The sequence below is a fragment of the Calliopsis andreniformis genome, chromosome 7 (genome assembly GCF_051401765.1).
Source record: "Calliopsis andreniformis isolate RMS-2024a chromosome 7, iyCalAndr_principal, whole genome shotgun sequence".
Classification (NCBI taxonomy): domain Eukaryota; kingdom Metazoa; phylum Arthropoda; class Insecta; order Hymenoptera; family Andrenidae; genus Calliopsis; species Calliopsis andreniformis.
In genome coordinates this window covers 10,586,136-10,605,867 of record NC_135068.1, presented here as the reverse complement: position 1 = coordinate 10,605,867, position 19,732 = coordinate 10,586,136, and the positions used below count along the sequence as shown (strand labels likewise).

At 41.0% G+C, this 19,732-nt stretch overlaps 1 protein-coding gene across 1 annotated transcript; it reads right to left on the bottom strand.

Annotated features, from left to right (window-relative positions):
• Positions 1–551: 551 nt before the first annotated feature.
• On the bottom strand, positions 552–8,567 carry LOC143181415 (uncharacterized). Its single transcript, XM_076381799.1, has 17 exons — positions 8,473–8,567; positions 8,274–8,413; positions 8,095–8,153; positions 7,990–8,039; positions 7,893–7,927; positions 7,730–7,843; positions 7,561–7,666; positions 7,414–7,456; positions 7,291–7,351; positions 7,193–7,246; positions 4,445–7,091; positions 4,261–4,332; positions 4,042–4,153; positions 3,933–3,954; positions 3,740–3,846; positions 3,657–3,667; positions 552–3,558 (listed from the first exon to the last, which is right to left on the bottom strand). The coding sequence occupies exons 1-17, from the start codon at positions 8,565–8,567 to the stop codon at positions 552–554; spliced, it is 6,735 nt and encodes a 2,244-aa protein (XP_076237914.1).
• Between the last annotated feature and the right edge of the window lie 11,165 nt (positions 8,568–19,732).

Here is a 19,732-nt window from a genome sequence, read left to right as displayed (position 1 = left end):
CAGCGAAATCCATGATAAGGAGGGTAAGTTATCTAGAATGAGATGGTTTTAAGATAATCCCCACCTGTTTTATCTAGAAAACAAGATAATCATTGATATAGGCAAAGTTCATTTTTCTCAGAGCTAAATTTTTTGAAGTTCTGCATACTTTAGAGTAATCTAATACTAGAACTATTGAAATGCTTAACAATAGCAAATCTGGAATCTTTTTACAAACAAATATTGATTATACAACAAAAAACAGAAACAGTTCTGGTTATAAAAAAATGCAAGTAAAAATTACTTCGTCTCACATTTCTAAATACAATAAATAAGACAGATGACCCAATTTGTGCATACAATAAGAAAATAATCCCCACGAAAAAAATTCTGCAATCGCTAAGGAATTTCTAGGAATTAATATAATATCTGGGGATAGAATCTAGAGATTTTCGTTCCCAACAGTACTCCTGGCACTCTCAAGAGGGCGAAGGTACGTGCCACAGTCGTGACGAAGAAACTCGATACCGTCACTTGAGTCCATTGTTCCTCGAAGCTCCTTAAAGGAGTCCTCACTCCTCCCCATTGATCCTCTTCTGCACGTGGCCGAGATATCTAGCGAAGCCCTCGCTGGCGTGCTTAAGAAGCGTCAGACCGAGCCTCAGCTTGATTTCCGCGAGCTTCTTCACGAAAGTGAAGAGATTGAAACCCTCCTGCTCTGGCTTCTTCGTGGGATCGATCCACTCGGTGCTCTGCTCGGTGCTCTTCGAGTTCTCCGTCGTGAAATTGACCTCTGAGGTCGTCGAGGTGGACGTTGAAGACTCTGTGACCTTCGTTGCCGAAGAGACAGGTTCCTGGGAGGACGTGTCCGCAATGGACACTGTGTTGGACTCTGTGACCACACTCTTCATGGTGGACTCCTTCGACCTGGTCTTCTCTTCCTCCTTCTCCTTCCTCCTGTCCACATCAAAGTCCTCCACTTCGTTGTCCTTGTTATTCCTCTTCGCCTTCTCCAGCTCCTCCCCAGGAAGAGCAGAGTCGATGATGTTGAGGATCTCGTTGCTCAGGTTCTCCTCTTTCTCCTCCTCCTCTAGCTCTCTTTTAGAAGGTATAATCTGGATCACAGAGTCCCTCTTCCTTCTTGAACGTCCCAAGGATGACTCTAGGTCAGGGAGTGAACTCTTCAGATCCAGGGACCTGGGCCCATGCTCCACTGCCACGGCAGTGGGAGTGATCTCCACTTCCTCGTAGGCTTCTTCAGGCCTAGCAGTCTGAACCTGGCCATAGCTCTGAACAGAGCCTCCAGGGTAGGTGAAGCTCTGCTCCACGTCGTGGTTGAACTGGACCTGGCCACTCTCTGTAGGCTCATAGGTATTAGAGAGCTTCCCTGGTGTGGGTAGGGTTGGGAGCTTCTCTTCATAAGGTGGATAGTCCTTGGGGACACTCCCCACTACGAACTGACGATTAGCTGACCCAGGAGCAGCCTGTCCAACCACGTACTCTGGGTTCTTAGCTCTGTCATAGTAATTCGGAGTACTCGGTGCGTCAGGAAACCGATGTTCCGTGTTCCTGTACTTGAGGACAGAAGCTGTGTGAGTGGGAGGTGCTGAGGAGTACCTCTGGTCGCTCTTTTTGGTCTGAGACTCATAGCCATCGAAGTGCTGGTAGTTATAGTAGTTGCTATTGTAGTCCTTGGAGCCCTGGTAGCTTCCTTCGTCAGTGGTCATGCCTTGCAGAACCTTGGACAGGACCTCCTCCTCCCTCTGCCCATAGTTCCCGCCATACTCTTCAAGGTTGTACTTGTACTTGGGCTCCACCTCGTAGTTCCTCCTAGCAATGGTTCCTCCGAAGGGATACAGGAAATAGGAAGCCAAGCCTAGACCTAGGCCCACCAGGGACATCACACCAAAACTGGGCATCACCTCTCGACTCAGGAAATTGTAGATCTGCGTGCTAATAGGCTTCTGAGGAGTCTTCTTCTTCGTCTTCGTCGTGTTGACCGCTACCTTGGTCTCAGGCTCTATCTTGGACTCCTGTATATCGTTCTCAGTGATGGACTCTGTCAATATCTCCAGGTCAGTGGAGCTCGATGTCAAAGGTGACACAGTGGTAGTACTAGTGGAAGGTTTTCGCCTTCTGTTTTTGTTCTTCTTCCTCTTGGAGCTATGCCTGGGCCTCTTCGTGGTGGATGTGGAAGGAGTGGTCGATGTAGACGAGGTCTCCGTGTCTACTGTGACCTTCGTGAGTTCAGGGTTGAAGTCGAACTTCAGATCCACCTTAGACTCACCCAGGTTCTCAGTGTCCTTAGTCTTTTCTTCCACTGCTTCCTCGACCTTCTCTATCTTCAGGACAGGAGCACTGATCTTAATAGGTTCGATTTCAATCTTCGTCGTCTCATCCAGAGGCTTCTTCAGCTGCACCTTGAGCACATTGTTCACCTTGGTTGGCTTCGCTTTAACTGGAGCCTCTGTTGGCTCACTAGCTAAAGTAGTCTTCAAGGGAGGCTCAGTAAACAAAACAGGAGCCTGCGTGGTGGTCTTCTGGGTGTCCATGAGAATCGAGGCTTTTATCTTCGTCACGAACATGGGTTTTTCCGTGTTCTCAGGCTTACTCTTCGAAACTGTGATCATCTGGACAGGCCTGAAGGTAACCTTCTCAATCTTAGCTGTTGAAGAGTCATTCTTCAAGGTCTCTGGCTTCACAGTGGTCCTCCTGGGTGGAAGCTTAGGTCTAGCCTGCTGGTTGGGCCTGGACGTTTTCGTGATGGAGGGCTTGGACAACACAGTAGTCTTCATGGTCGCAATCTTGGGCTTGGGTGTTGTCCTCAGGGTCTGCGCCTTCTTCGTGGTACCAGAAGCTTCCTTGCTCTCTAAAATACTTATGGTAGTATGAGAAACCTTCACAGTCGTGTTCTGAACAGACTCCTTCTCTAGAACCTCCACCTTCCCTGGGCCAGGCTTCGGGTCAGGGGTCCTCCTCGTAGTCAGGACTGTGTTTTTGGTACTTGGAGTGTCTTCAAGACTTAAAGTGGTGGACAGAGGTACTGTCACTCTCTCGATCCTCTCAGTGGTCTCCACCCTCTCCATCAGGGTCGTGGGCCTCATGGTCATTCTAGTCTCAGCTTCAGAAGGCAGCTTGGTCTTCTTCTCCAGCTCAGTCTTCATGGTAGTAGAGGGTGAGTTCAAGAGTATCCATGTAGAGATTCCTCCAGTGGTAGTTGGATGATTTTTATACACTGTCATCAGGCGAGTCGAGCTTATCTCTTTCTCTAATTCTTCTTCAGTGATGGCCATGGCTTGGCCAGGGTGGCTGGCCTCGAAGTAGCTGAACTTCGAGTTCAGAGGCCTGCCAAAGTTCGCTGACTGCCCATTGTTCACTGTCAGCTCTTTCACTGCGGAGACGTCGCCGTTTTCCAGAGGCTTCTGACTGACGTTGGCCTTCTTGATGACGTTGCTGTCGAGGACCTTGTCTGACTTTTCAGGGTTGGTGACATTGAGCAGCTGGGTGGCCATTGTCCTTAGGGACTGGTCGATGGACTGGTAGTCTTTCAGCTGGCGTTGTGTGTTATTCAGCTGGACGCTGGAAGAAAATTTGTTTATAAATTTTTGATATTGAAGAAATATGCAAATGAACATTTTGAGGCAAATTTAGGTACGGAGATTGTATGGTCAGCGTACATCAAATGGTCCTTACCTTAGAATATTTTTAAGGATACAGGAGTGGTTTAATTTGTGAAAGGATTTTTTTTTAAGTTTGTTACTAAATGTTTCAATTTTTTATTTAGATTTGTGGATAATTGAGTAATTTTTTGGATTCGAGTTTTTGGTAAGAGAGGGTCAGGATATTGGAGGAAATTTAGAGAAATTACTGTCGAAAACAAGTTGTAAATTTCATGGTTAAAAAATAATACAAGAGTTATCCGTTCGAATGATTTATTTCAGTTACATTTTCACTGGCACAAATACTAGCAATGCCCTAAAATGACATAAGATGATAAAAAATTCTAGCATAAGATTACAATATAAATTAGTTAAAATTAATACTGTTCTGTCTCTAATCTACTTCCTGCAAACAATTATTTATACTTAGTACAGTTTTAAAGCTACTTTTAGCGAGGTTAAGATCTACTCTAGAGACTACTGTATCGCCCATTAAATCCCCTGCCGTTTGTAAGCTCGGTTATAAATAAAATAAATAGAATTTAAATAAATAAATAAACAAAATCGACATAAAAAATAACATTCCTATAAATAACTCTTCTATAAACAATTGTATCTTTACATCAACGAAGAGACGAAGAAACTAAGATCACAATTTCCATGGTCCTGTAGAATTACAGCCAACCAAAACTCCCTAGAATTCCCCAGAACTCTAACCATTATTACTCAGAAAAGAAATACCTAAGAATTAATCTTTCATGCTTCATCTCTTCCTCTTCTTTTTCCTACTTTTCCACTCATTCAACCTGCTATACTTATCTATCGCCTGCCTAACGATCTCTTCAACGTTGTGCCAGTAATCAAAATCATTATCATTGGCACGCCTGAGAGTGAGGGAGCTGGGGAAAGCCCAAGGGAAAAGGAAAGCAACGATACCAAGAACACCAGCTGCAAGAGCAGTGAATGGTGCAGCGGCCAAGCTGAAGAAACCATAATGCAGAGGGTTCACAAAAGTGAAGTAAGTGAACACTGAGGCTATGGACTCCATGATGCTAAATGGAGTAAGATCAAAGTCGTCATCGTCATCGTCAGAAGCAGGGGCTGGAGAAGAAGCCAGCGCTGCAGGAGAAGGGGAAGCACTGGGGGGTCCAAGCTCAGAGACATCTGCTGCAGCTGGCTGGGCCACAGAGTTCAATCCTGAGTCATTCGCTGAATCGAAACCTGACTCTGCTGCTGAACCCTCCTGAGACACAGACTCTGCATTATCCCCTAGAAACTCTTCATCCTCTGACACTGCAGCCTCAACTGGAGTAGAATCGTCGACTGAAGAGACATCATTCTCAGCGTCCTGGTTTGAGAGACTAATCTGAGTGCCTTGGAAGACCTCAACATTGGAAACATCTGAAGACACATCATTTTGCTGAGAATTTCCTCCTGGGACTTTAGAAGGACCATAGTCATTCTGGACCCACTGAGTAGAACCAGGAGAACTAGGTTCATAAATAGGAACAGACTGGTACTCAGGACTCTGCACTTCCCCCTGACCCACATACTTGTCCTCGTAAGTCTGATCGCCAAAGTCCAGCTGGCTATTAGGTGGTGGAGTGGTTTTGAACGTATTCGTATTGAATACATGGGAGTTGATAATAATATTCAAGTCAGTACAGCCTTCTTTGCTCTGGATAGTGTTGTTTATCCTCGTGTAGGAGTTGATCAGAATCGTGGGGCAACTTTGGTCATAGGTCACGAGAGGTGGCTGGACCTCCTCCTGGGGCACCTTGTTTTTTTCTTCATAGGAAGTGAAACCAATATGGACGTTGGGTCCTGGCTTTGAGGTTGAAGCCTCAGAGGAAATTACAGATGACCCAGTTGATCCTAGAGACCCTGGAGATCCTCCAGTTGTCCCTGGAGACCTAGTTGGACCCAGAGACCCAGAAGCACCAGGTCTCCCTGGCACCTTAGTCCCAATAGTAGTCCTATTAGGCTTCCTCAAATTAGTATTTATCAAATGAACAACAGTATTCTGTTGCACCTGGGTGTGAGGATTAAAAACTGTCTTATTTTTAAAGGCTCCATTCCCCAGCCAACTTGGAAGCTTATTGTAACCTGGACGAGCGAGAGGATAACCGAATCCAGGCTTAGGAATCTGAACATCACTAGGCCTGGCAGGCTTATTTGGCTCCAGGTTCTGGTAAACTGGGTTAAAAACAATACTAACAGGATCACTAGCCTCACTCTGCACAACATGGCTACCATTCGCCATGAAAGCAGGGATTTTCAACCAGTGGTTAATTTCCTGGGGATCAGGGGTGACAACTGGCACACGCTGATTGTGAGTCAGAAGGACATTTTTATGAGGAACTGGTTTCTTCACTTCCTCCAATGTAGAATTATTCCCTAGGGAAGTGTACTTCTCATAGTTCTGAAGATCATCAGAGTTTTGAATTTCCCCATTGGGCCAGTTCTTGAGGTGCGTGTTCTGAGTAGATGCACTATTTTTATTAGGAGCAACTTTATTCGAGTTGATCTTGTTCTGACCCTTTTTGGTGGTACTCGACTGGCGTTTAGGAGGATGGAACTTTGTTCTATTCGAGTGTTTCGAGTTCGAGACACGATTGGAGAAGTTGGGCACACGCTGAATGGGGATCATAGACTGGCTACTAGCATTCTGATTAGAAGACAGTTTGGGGTCCTCTCGAGCCAGCATGCTGGTGATCTTTTTGATAGCTGCTACGTGATCGAACGAAGTTGGAGTCTGGACCTTGACGAAACCAGTCGAAAATTCTGCCTTCCTACCCGAGAATTCCACATTGGGATTGTGGCCCAAGGCCAGGGCAGTGGACCCTGAATTATTCAAGCCGATTTCGGCTGGCCTTCTCCACATTTTATCACGCGCGTCACTAGAATCTGTTAAAGGACCAGTAGAATTCCTTCTCGAAGACCTAAAATGGGAGATTCTGAAATTTCGAGTTTGGGGACTTAAATATTCGCGAATGGGACTCCTAAGCTTCGTCAGATTTTCATCTCTGTGATTTTTATCATTAATAACCTTCGAAGTCTGCTGATTCATATTTCTAGGAACTTCAAACTGTTTTGTTGGACGTTCTAGGGTTTTATTTCCAAGTTTCCCTAAATTTTCTAAGCTTGCGTTTTTAAGAGAACCTTCAAAGTTTTTCCTAGCAAGGGATTTTGATGACACTTGAAATTTATCGACGCTGGAGCGTTGAGTATCAATCGACTTAGTTTCCTTCTGTTGGTGAACACTTACCTCGACGTTGCGATCGAGAAAAGGATTGGTATTGTCGCGATAATAGTTAATGTAGGGAATTCTGTTAGTTCCGGAATTCCAAGTGTACCTGCTATCTTCTGGAATGGTTTGAGGGGTGCTAGTGACTTCGATGGGTTTCCAGTCCTCGAAGGTTGCCATCGTAGGCAGCGGTTGCATCGATTCCTCTGAAAAATCAGAAGAAGATTACTATGCAATTTAGAAGAATTGTATTCCTATAAAAAAGAATATTAACAAGTTCACAAATAAACTTTCAACGCCATGAAACTGAATTCCGCAATATTAGATTCAATGCGTAAGCGCCAGGCTTCGCAATCGTTCACTTAGAAAATTTGCATGGTGACTCTATGCATTACGCTGCATCACCGTTAACATGCAATCTTCGTAAGGAATGATCCGTGTAATCGTCTGCTTTAAAGCGAGATCTCTTCAGCCGTGAAACGTCGTTGACATGACGAACGTGAAGAAATATCGATCGACAACAGATACCTCAATAATATCTTCCAGCATCCAGAAGCTGAAAATCGACTGTCTAGGATTAAATATTCAGTAAAAGACATTAAAAATTATAGGTTAGGTACTGGACATTCATAATGAGATGTCAGAGCCCGGACGTTCGAAGCTGGATGTTAAAACTTGGACGTTCTGGCTGTTAGAAGTCGGATGTTCGAGGTTAAACCACCCTCAAAGCAAATGCTCAACTCGACTACCACCCTCCACTTCCTATCACATCGAAAATTTGCTTTGAGGGTGGATTAATCCCCTAACATCCGACTTCTAACAGCCAGAACGTCCAAGTTTTAACATCCAGCTTCGAACGTCCGGGCTGTTAGAAGTCGGATGTTCGAGGTTAAACCACCCTCAAAGCAAATGCTCAACTCGACTACCACCCTCCACTTCCTATCACATCGAAAATTTGCTTTGAGGGTGGATTAATCCCCTAACATCCAACTTCTAACAGCCAGAACGTCCAAGTTTTAACATCCAGCTTCGAACGTCCGGGCTGTTAGAAGTCGGATGTTAGGGGATTAAACCACCCTCAAAGCAAATGCTCAACTCGACTACCACTCTCTACTTCCTATCACATCGAAAGTTCTCGCAGAAATATTTCCCTCCTTTAAATCAACTCAATTATGCAGATTCCAATTATCACTCCCCTCATTCTTTAACTCCTCTCTCTGAACTTCTACTTTCTATCTGATCATTCAAACATAAATCAAAGAAGTTCCCTGAAAATTAGAAAAATCGAAGGCTCCCATAAATTCTTTTTACGAATGTTTTCAATATTTTATTACGTTCCAAAGGGAACCATCGACGAAAATTGCAAACCGCTTCGGTCGATTAGAGGCAAGTCCTGGGATCGAGACTTTCACGGAAATCGGCAACGTCCACATTAAGCGATTTGCAACTGAATAAATATAGCTCCACGCTGCGACGATTATCGAGGGCCTCAATTTTCTCAGGAAAGACTATCTTTTCCTTTCCGTTCCTGCAATCGCTTCCTCCACGATATTTCCCTCGATCGCTTCTCAGAAAGTGCATTCTCACGGAAAATCATGAACCTCACCTGCATTCTGCGGCCTGGCGTCCCCTGATCCCGAGAGAATCAGGATCATCACGATCTTGAAGAACTTCATCTTCATTCTGGCTCTGTAACATAAGATAACAAAATTATGAAAGAGAATAAATTTAGTAACGTTTTCAAATTTCTCGTTTCCCAATTTATATAAGAATATTTTTATTTTCAAGAAGCGTATTCATTTTTAAATTTGACCCAAAATTCACAAAAAAAAAAATTGTTTCAAGGTTCAACAAAGGTCTCCCAAGAAACTATCCACAAAATGAATCTCAATATCGCGAGACACGTCTCACCCTGACCCAGTAATCTCGATCAAGAGTTTAGAGGAATAATAGACCTTCTAGGGGAAACAGAATTCGCAAGGCTGGACGTTCACACGTCCCAAAATCGTTCCTCGAATTACGGAAGCGTGACGCAATTGTGGCAGGTGATTTCAGGCTGTTTTTCAAGAGCAACACGATGGGAATGTTTTATCGTCGATTTGACGGCGAAGGTCTCGATGAAAGCAGCTATTCGTATTCGATCCCCACGCATCGATCATTCCCTCTCGACGTGATTTGCATCGAAATGAGAATATTTGTGGGCGATTATCGAAGCAGGAAACAGAAATGGGCATCAAGGAAGACGAAATTGATTAATTGTCTTTAGCTCATTTTGCATAGTGTTTGGGTACTATTTAACCCTCACTTAGCTAACGAAATATACATATATATATTTTTCATAAAATATACGTATATATATTTTTTACAAAATAATCATATATATTTTTTTACCAAAAATAAATATATATTTTTATAATATACAAAATATATATACACATATTTTTTCACGAAATATATATTTATTTTTTTTATTATTGTATCTAGAATGTAATTGAAAGGCTAGTTAAAAAAGAATAACACCAAAAAAATGCTAAAAAACATCATTCTGCTATTGGGGTCATCGAAGTCGGGGCCCAAGCATGACTCAGCGACTGAAGAAGAATCCCCGAAACTGGACACTGTCAATCTCGATCCTCCTCCTTTCTCCCCTTCGTTTTCGCGTCGAAACAGCGTTCTCTTTTACCGTTGCATTTTTTCGCCGATATTTGTGTCCAGTAACGGTAGTCTATATCGAGTTTTCTTGGGCCCTCATTTGCATGTACGCGGCGGGTGCACGAGGTCGGCCAGCGTGTCAGAAGACGTCGCAAATTGCGCAACCCCGATGCCTGCTCGTATTCCCTCCGACTGCGATTAACGTACCGTTAGATCGTATTTAATATGTGTCCCAAATGACAGGGTCGTTTGGTGGACAATCGGCTGACCCATGGGCCTGCTGTCACGGTACTTTAGCGCGATAAGGCGATCCTAGCGGATCAGAAGTTTATCGTGGTTTAGGCCTCGTGGCTTTCGGGGTCGTCGCAGTCTTTGGGTTCTTGGAGACTGGGACAGCTGATTTTGAGAGGTTGCAGTGGGGGAGAGGTAGAGAAGAAATGGAGGAGGATGGTTGAGATGAAGGATATGGGACGAAAGGAAGGGTAAAATATCTTGCGATGGAAGATATTGTGGAGGAATGAATAAAATTGCAGGGACTGAGAGAAAATGGGAAATTGATGAGTATTTTGTTAGCATAGTGTTGAAGAAGTGCAGGGACTGTGAATTATATAATAAAGAAGTGAAGAAATGAAGAAATAAATGCTGAAAATAATGTGAGGGAAAATTAAACAGTGAATAGATGAAGAAATGAAGAAAAGAAGAAGTGAAGAAATGAAGAAAGGAAGAAAGGAAGAAGTGAAGAAATGAAGAAAAGAAGAAGTGAAGAAATGAAGAAATGAAGAAATGAAGAAAAGAAGAAGTGAAGAAATGAAGGAAAGAAGAAGTGAAGAAAAGAAGAAGTGAAGAAATGAAGAAGTGAAGAAATGAAGAAGTGAAGAAAAGAAGAAGTGAAGAAATGAAGAAAAGAAGAAGAATGAAGGAATAAACAGCTGAAGAAATGAAGAAGTTAAGAAATGAAGAGTTGAAGAACTATAAAAATGAAGATATATTAGCATCTAATGGCAAGTGGATCAGTGAAGAAACTGAAAAGACATTGAATGACGAGTAACTACTACTAACTATGAATAAATTTGTCATCACTGCACCATTAAACCAACAACGAATCATATCTTCACCTAAAGTTTCTTCTTCTCAGCACCACAATATAAAGGAAACCTTCCCTTAAAAAGCCTCTCAAAGAAGAAATAAAAAACACAAAATTTTCTTGCTTGGAAAGTCAAAAGAAGAAATATTCTACATTCTATTATCAGCCAAAAAATATTAGAAAGCCTACTGGTCAGTAACTTTCCATACTTCTTAACCCACCCAGCTGACATTCCCCCAAAAAGAAAAAAACCCTGATCAAGAAAGGGAAACAGAAATCCATGGGCCTCCAGAAAAAATCCACTATCTTATCACTCTCAGAAAGCTGAAATGCAGCCTGGAAACTCGTTCATCCGCGACCAATCGACGCCTATCAAGCCCCTTCTATTACCCTTTTTGCATTTCTCCTCTACAAGTTCAATCCCCTTAAAACCCTCAAACCTCAAGAAAAATCCCCAGTCCCTTACCTGAAAGATCAAATTCGTGTCAACATTTAACCACCGAGTGCACTTAACAAAACTACAAATTTAGAAAAGTATCACGCACTGTACAAACGAAACCCTATCAAACTCTACCAAACTGTGCAAGCTAAGAAAACAGGAAAAGGTATCAGAATCCTATAAAAAACACTGTCTTCCTTATCTCAGCTATGAGCAAGGAAGAATTGAAGAAGTCACGAAGTTATCGAAGAACGCGACGAGGAACGTGAGCGGAAGCGCGAGTGTCGTCCAGGTGGACGATCTTTCGACAATGGTGCACGGCTGACTGAATCGGCGACGAGAAGGTTGGAGAAGGCTGGGCCCGCGTGCACGCAGCTGGCCACCAGGTAATCGGCCAAGGTGGAGAGGCGCCTGGCTCATGCACGAGTCATCGGGAACCCGTTACTCCGTTGGATACGTTGGAACGAGATCTGCTCGGGTTGAATAACCTTCGCGCGCACGGCCAGCCGTAGACCAGCTATGCTGAAGCGTGTTCGTGACTACCTTGGCCGATCACCTCAGGAACTGGGTGAATCCAGGGGGACGGGAGGCAGACGCCCCGGAATTCCTCAATGATGTAACGACGGTGCGCTGAAAAATTCTGGGGGGCTTGGAGAAGAAATAGAGAAGAGGATATGAGCGAGGGGAAGAAAAATTCTGGCTGGAGTGAGGAGGACTACAGGGCGTTTCAGAGACCACTGGGGGGTTTAATGAAGAACTGTGGCATTTTGGGGTAATGATAGGGTGTTGAAGAAAAAGTGAAGTGCAGAGGAAGATTTGGGTTTGGGGAAAAGAGTAGTTCAAGGTGGACATTGTATAGGGTGTTTCAGAGACCACTGTGTGTGGTTTGATGAAAGACTGTGGTATCTTGGAATAGTACTGAAGAGTTCAAGAAGACCTGAAGTGTAGGGAAAGATTCAGGCTTGAGTGAATAGTGAAAAGAAAAAGAGAAATTTAAATTAGACAGTGTACAGGGTGTTTCAGAGACCATTTGTGACATAGTGAGGAAATAATCAACTAAGGAACTGAAGAAAAAATAAAATCCATAGGAAGATTCGGATAAATAACAAAAAGAAAATTTATTATATACAGGGCGCTTCAGAGACCACTATACATATTAGTAATGAACTAGTGTATCCAAGAACACCTGTACCAACTTGAAAAAGAAATCAATTTCAAAAAAGGGCACAGATTCACATAAATGGTCAGTAAAAAAGTAATTCAATACAGGTGAGATAGAGGACACTTCAGAAGTCATTCTATGCTATAATGAAGAATGATTGTATGCTAAAATTCTCCCAGGTACTCACTGAAGAAATAAACTTCAAAAGGAAACTCAGGATTAAATAAATAAGGTGACGAAAACAGATATTCCAAATCGGACATCCTACAGAACGTTTCAAATGTCATTGTCTGCTTTAATGGAGCACTATTGTATGCTAAAATACTCCCAACAACTTGAAGAAAAAGAGAACTCTAAAGGAAGACACAGATATGGACACACAGTCAAGAGATGAAGAGTTGTTTCAAGTTATCCAATATACAGGGTGCTTCAAATGTCACTACATACTTCAATGAAGAATATTTTCACACCAGAGTATTCAACGAATTCCAAAACAAATAATCACTGAGAAGAAAACTAATAACTCTAAAAACTAATATACAAGGTGTTTCAAAATTCACTACCTCTTAAACAATAAATAAATTAAACCGATACTTCATCCAAAAACTGTTTAAGACTGCATCAAAACAATTTTCTAAACCCATCCAGAAGTTTGTTGCAGAAATTTCTCCATCTGTCGCCTGCTCTGAAGCTGTGGCCCAACCCATGCATAAAACACCAATTCAAGAAATAAATTTCATCCATAAAGTTTTACTGCTCTCCTGGGCAACCTACGCGAACTGAAACCAATTTTACGTTCCTCCTCCTCGTAAAATAATTGTCGTTCATTTTCAATTCTGTGGCAGCCAAAAAATATTTTCTCCTGCCAGCAACATTTATTTTTAAAGAACCAGTCAGCGTTTTCAAGCAAACGGTACCTAGTTTAGACCAAACAGGTTGATTTCATGGGTCGAGGTGCTCGACAGGTTGCAGAACACGATCGACGAGTGACGCAGCATAGTGAAGAACCGATACCACGTTGCGGAAATGCAATATCCGATTCACTTCTTTCGCGAAACAGGTTCTGCGGCTGAGAGGATAACGAATTAGCGTCGCGAATCGCGGTAAACCATATCTTTCAACGCCTCTGACTATACAAACTTCATGCTATTTCTGTTCTAAAACCATGAAGACAGAATTATGCACAGTACTTGGAGAATCAAGCACAGTGAAGGTGAAAAATATTTCCTAATAGGACCTCGATTCTACATTCCACTTATCAAAATAATATTCATCCATCTCGATAGATTTACTAATTCTCTGTGACAGCAAATTTCTCTGTATAAGCTCGTTAACTCCCCTCTCCTCTACAAGCTCATTTTCTTCTTCTTCTATAATAATCTTCTTCCTCTTCCTTAAATCGAGAAAATATCGACACAATAGTCCTTGGATCTCTGTGGTACCCCACGAGCTTATAGCGAGTGAATATTCTTGTCTTCAATTTTCCGCAGGTAAAGAGAATTTCTACTTTAACGACGCTTGGAATGTTCTTGGGATTTCTTCCTTCGATCGCTGTTTTTTCGCGCACCTGGTACATGGACCATTAACGTGGGCCAGGGTGAGCAAAGTCGACCCAGGAAGTCACCTTCTGAAAGGTGTCTGTGGTATATAGGAGAACGTGCTTACCGTCCCAGAATCGTAGGCAGCCATGGGTCTATGTGGGACATAGCGGCACTTCTTACGGCCGTGGATACCTTTCCCATCTGTTGCCAAACGATGCCTATCGACGTTACTGTCGCTAGACCATTTCCATGCGCGTCTACCCACTGGAAAAAAGAATACTAATTAGAGCTGGCTCTGCCGCCGAGGGGAACGATCTTGATTCGGTCGTGACGCCATCTTCATTAAAGTAGTTTGCAAACAGTTTTGGAGCAGATAGAGAGAAACGAGAATTTAATGCATAGGGTGACTCAGAAGTGAGGAATTATCAAATACACTAGTGAGACGATATTTATGAAAATGGTCTGAGTAAAAAATAAGAAAAAAAATTGAATTGTTTGTTTGGTGTTGAATTTATTTACCTTACAAAATAAGTGGTAGATCCAAGATTTTATCATTTTTTACTTATTGTTAAAATTCGTTTATCATTTGGCACAAATAGAAATAATTATTTATTATACAGTTCTAGAGTGCAGTATAGAATACTATAGTAGATTATAGTATATTATAGTACATTATAATACACTACAGAACGCTATAATACATTATAGTACACCATAGAATATTACAGCATATTGTAGTACATTTTGGAACACTATAGTCCACCATAAAATATTATAATACACGATAAAACACTGTAATTCATTGTAGAATCCTATAATACATTCTAGTACATTGTAGTGCACTACAGAATATTATAGTAGACCATAAAAGTACATATTACCATACAGTAAACTATACACAGGGTGTACAAAAAATATGTACTATAAATCTTATTAAATCATTGATGTCTTTTACGACAACTATAAACATTCCAGCACTCATAGTTGCTGCCCCCTGTGGAGAGAAGACAGAAACAGGTATTCAGATCATCGTCAATCGCTCGAGACCTATTTCCACGACAATTCTCAGCTTATCATCCCATCCAGGCGGGCAAGTAAATTACTGGCAAAACATTAATTGCATTCATGGATCTTCGTGAAGCGTTAATGGCGGATTGCACCTCGAAGAGAGGCATCCACTGATTTTTTACATTAAAAGACTGACATTTCCTCCATTTTATATTAAAATAGAATTATAACTGCAGGTCTACAGGAATGAGTGACAGAATAATTAAGTCTGTTTAACACAGTTTATAGTATGGCTTCTTATATGGTTTGCGCAGAGATTTCAATGCCTGCTGTTGCATCATCGCTGATCGTAAATAATTAAATGCCAGATCGCGTGTCGTTCAACGGGAGCGCTTCCGCGAGCACCGTTATCGATTAAAGCATTCTAATCGCAGTATAAACTAGTAGAGAGTCGATCTCGCAGATAAGCAGTTCGCATGATCCATTTTCTGCGTGTTCCATCCCTTTTCTTGCAGGACAAATTAGAGGCGTCGAAGATTGGTTAATTAATACAGAATTAAATTGAAAAATGGAGGAGACCTTCGAATCTGACTCATCTAGTGACTAAGAAGAAGATATTTTCTTATATTTTCAGTCTGTGTAGTGAGTAAACATCTGAGGCCACAAGAATCCCTCGATATGTGTTCATTGTTGGGGACTGCTAGTGATTATATAGCGAGGGATCTTCATGACATCAGGATTGACTCATAAGGCTGACTTAAAATATTAAGTATTTAGTCCCTTGATATGTGATCACCTACAGATCTTAATAATGAACACATATTGAGGGATTGTTGTGTCCCTCAGAATTTCTTCACTAAACCAACTTAAAATATATCAAAAGGGAAATATAAGAAACATAAGAAATGTAAAAAATTATAAGAAAAATATAGGAAGTATCCTATTCTCTCGTTATATGATCATTCACGATCCTCATCGATGAACACTTACAGAGGAATTATCGAGGTCCTTAGAAACCTCACTAAAAAAAGTGGAATATTCTACTCCCTCCCTACATGATCACTCGCAACCCCATAGATGAACACTTATCGAGGGATTATCAAAATCCTAAAAAACTACCATTCATCCATTCTCCAACCTACCACCCATTCTAAACCATAAAAGAACATAGTAAAACGTTTTTAACCATCGAATGATTTATCTTTCACCTCAACTTTTCTTCAGTCTCTCGCAGAAAGTAAATAAACCAAGAGAGCCGCTGGCAAACAGCAGGTTTCGCGGATACATGGCAAAGTAAACGCAGTCCCTGGGGTCATCGATCGAGAAGAGAACGAAAGTTTCGAGGAAGCGAGGGCAGCGTCGCCATGGAAGGAAAAAGTGACATTGACTACGTGGAACGGTACTAATTACCTCGATCACGTTAATTATCGGACTCACGTGTACCTACAATCCTCCAACGCGCGACGACACCATGTTTCGTCGTTGAGACATTGAGATCCAGGTCGAGGTGTTATTAGATCGTTTTTTGTTCGACTTGGAAGAACACTAAATCGACTGATTCCTGATTAATAATAAGTGACTAGAACTCGAAAGGTATAAAATAAACAGTAATTAGAGGTTGGAAGAAGTATTTGCATTCGTCTTATAAAAATATTTATTGGTAATCATACTAATTACTGAAGAAATTGAAGAGACACGGATTCTAAGAGAGAGTTCATAATACACCTGAAGTATTTTTCGAAATATATTTATTGAATGTTTCTCTAAAACGAAGGAAACTTTAATGCTAGGATGTTACCCAATTAAAATTCAGCTGAACATACCTAACAGAAATTATGGAAAATAAATTTGTATTTAATTAAAGAAAACGTTCTGAGTCAATGATCGAGAGCAATGTTAACGAACGAGCAAATCGTTTCTTCGAAAGGAGGCACTTGACTGCCCGCGAAAGTGCACGCTAATTATTCTGCTATTAATTACATCGCGTGTGAAAAAAAAAAAATGTTTGTAAACAACACTCGTAATCGCGCGGCGATTGACCGACAATTTCCTTTATGAAATTCTAATTATAGGGGTACTGTTCGCCATAACGGACACGTGGTCTGATTCTATTAATCTATCTGCGGTAATAGCATTGATATTAAATTCAATTAATGTGGAATTACATCTAATACGAATTCTTAAACAGTAGAATCAACTTATAAATCATTTTTATCGCCCTCTTCATGTTCGTGTTTCAGAGGTCATCAAATATTATTTGTATTTCAATTTTTTTAATCACAATTCTCAGATTTAAGTGCTCATTAAAATTCTCCATTTTCCATATTCTAAAATTCAGAGTCTCAAAAAATATCTAACAAAATTCCAATTTATACTCATTTCCATAAATTCAAATTGTGTCTTGAGTATTCTCTAATTATTCAGTCACTCTGTATGCACAGTAGGTTCCCTCAATCCCTGGCATTGAAATCACTGTCAAATTCCAGATAACACACGTCTATTTTATGTCCATTTTATGCCTGAACATCTTACAAATTAATTTCGACGTTTTAAAAACTTCCAAACTTTACGTCCATAAGATGTCTTAAAGATACACTACATGGACGTCTTAAAGACGTCTTCTGGAAATTTTAAAACATATTTAAGACGTCCCTGAGCTATGTACGAAGAATCGATTTCCATAAAAGTTTCACTGGAGTCTCACCCACCTTGAATCGTGGCTGTTCTTTATTTTTCTCTCTATCGTTCTTGTCGATTGGCTCCAGGGGAATGCGGATCGGCCTTATTTCTCGACGCAACGATTCTTGTCCAGCTCAGATCGCCTGTTTCGACACGATCGAGTGCTGATATCTCGATTTTTCTCGGATATCTACACGGTCCATGGTTTCACGAACACGAATTTTCGCTTCTGAAACAGAATACAGATTCACTATAGATAAGTCTGTTAATGGCACACAGGAAGATTAAATTTCTTCTTCAGAAAAATCGTCATGTCCAGTGAACTTTGACCCCTTACCAAAAATTTGCACACAAAAAAAAGATACTAAAAATGTTCCATTTTCTCATAGACAATATTCTGTAGAAATATTCTACAAAATTATTTTAAAAAATCTCAGAGAAATCCTGAAATCCAATGACCTTGGAATAACCTTGACCCCAGCATCAGAAAACTCATCGACTCAGAAAAATGATTAACTAATCCCATTACCAGTCACCAAATATTCCCATTCCCTCCATAAACAAACACTGGACAAAAAGTTCGAAAAATCAGCTCGAAGTGACCTCAAGACCTTTAACCTGAGGTCGAAGGAAACACATACATATGTATAATTCAGAATCCCACGTATATCTATCTATAAGGAGCATATCTGATAACATTATCTATTTATCTCATAATAACGTCACTCCAAGAATCGTAAAAGTCAGCAGGCATAAATTATTACTGAGATCTATATCCACCAAGAATGGCTCCTTTATCGAGCTTAAATTAATTGTGTCTTTCAATGTTTCACTCAGTGAAACCGGTATTTCCAGGACCTTCTCGCTTCGCTAACATCTCTCCCTGCAGATACAACTAGGATACCAGTATCCTGTGCTTTCTATTCAGAATTTATGAGCCCATAAACATACAAATTTGTTCTATTCCTACATTCGCTGTTACCGATGCAGGCTCCCACTTTTCAGTCTCCCTAACACTTGGAGTCGCTCTAAGAAGAGATCCTAGCGCTGTTCCCTTTTTGCATAAAAGGAAAACTAGAAGCAGACACATCCAGGGCAACCAGCTGTGCAGCTGATGCTCTTCAGGCTATCTTTGTTTATTAATTTTGTCCTCTGGCGAGTGGGTTTATCTAAATGGGAATTTTTTATTCGCTGAAGGAGGTCTTTGGTGCCCTCTGGCAGCCATTTTGGTTGCACTGTGGAGGTTCTGGGATTATTAATGGTTCCTTTGGTTGTAGGTTGCAGGAGCGTGGAAAGGAGATTATCTGAAGATGAAAACAAGTTTTAGAACACTCACCTGTGGAGAACACTAGCGATTTTCTGAAGATGAATCATCGATTTAGATGATTAGATCTCCCAGATATTATGGAGGAATCCGTGCACGACTTTCTGCTACACGTCTGTAAGTATTATGTATTAATAATTGTGTGGTACTCGTTTTTGCACGTTGCAAGATTTTCTGCTCCAGTTTTCGTCTTATAAAGTTTCTAATCTCTCTCAATTTTTCTTGTCGATACAGCGAAATTTATTTGACAGACTTTTTTTATTCCTTCCTATTTCACAATCTCTTCTTAGAAGAGATATTGTTACATTTTCTTCCGCCATGAAAGTAGTTCCACATTCTGAGATGACAATTTTATTTCATGAGAAGTTTCTTCTTCTTCTTGCGGCTCAGAAGAAGTTTTCTTCAGTTGTATATCTTAAAGAGATGTTAATTTACGAGATCTTAACAGGTTTTTATTTGGTAACTGTTTTCAGTGTTCCTTTTTTAGAAGTCAGAGTTTTCTTCACTGATATATTTGAAAAAATAGTATATTAAATAAAAATTGCAGTTTTTTGTTATTTTTTAATTTATGGGAGGAATATCTCTTCATTGAAAGTCTCTAGGGACATGTCCTCTAGCACCTCCTTACAATTTTTCTTTTGCAACTTCTCTCCTTTCTCTCTGTTCAACATCCACCGTTTTCTTCTTCAGTAAACCAGTCTTCTTCTTCTCATTACAGGTTTTTTCTTCTCCTCCTCTTTCCGCAAGACCCTTTCTTCACTCAATCACCACAGGAACATGTAATCCAACACCTCTCAACAATCTCTGCCTCATTAATCCCCCCTAGTCCTCTCTCTCACAGGCCACAGTTTTCTTCATTGAACAGGAAAACAGGGTATCGAACATTCAATCACATCTTATTCACTCGAGCAATTAATCTCCCATAAACCACTCACATCCTCTACAAAGTGTCCTCTCT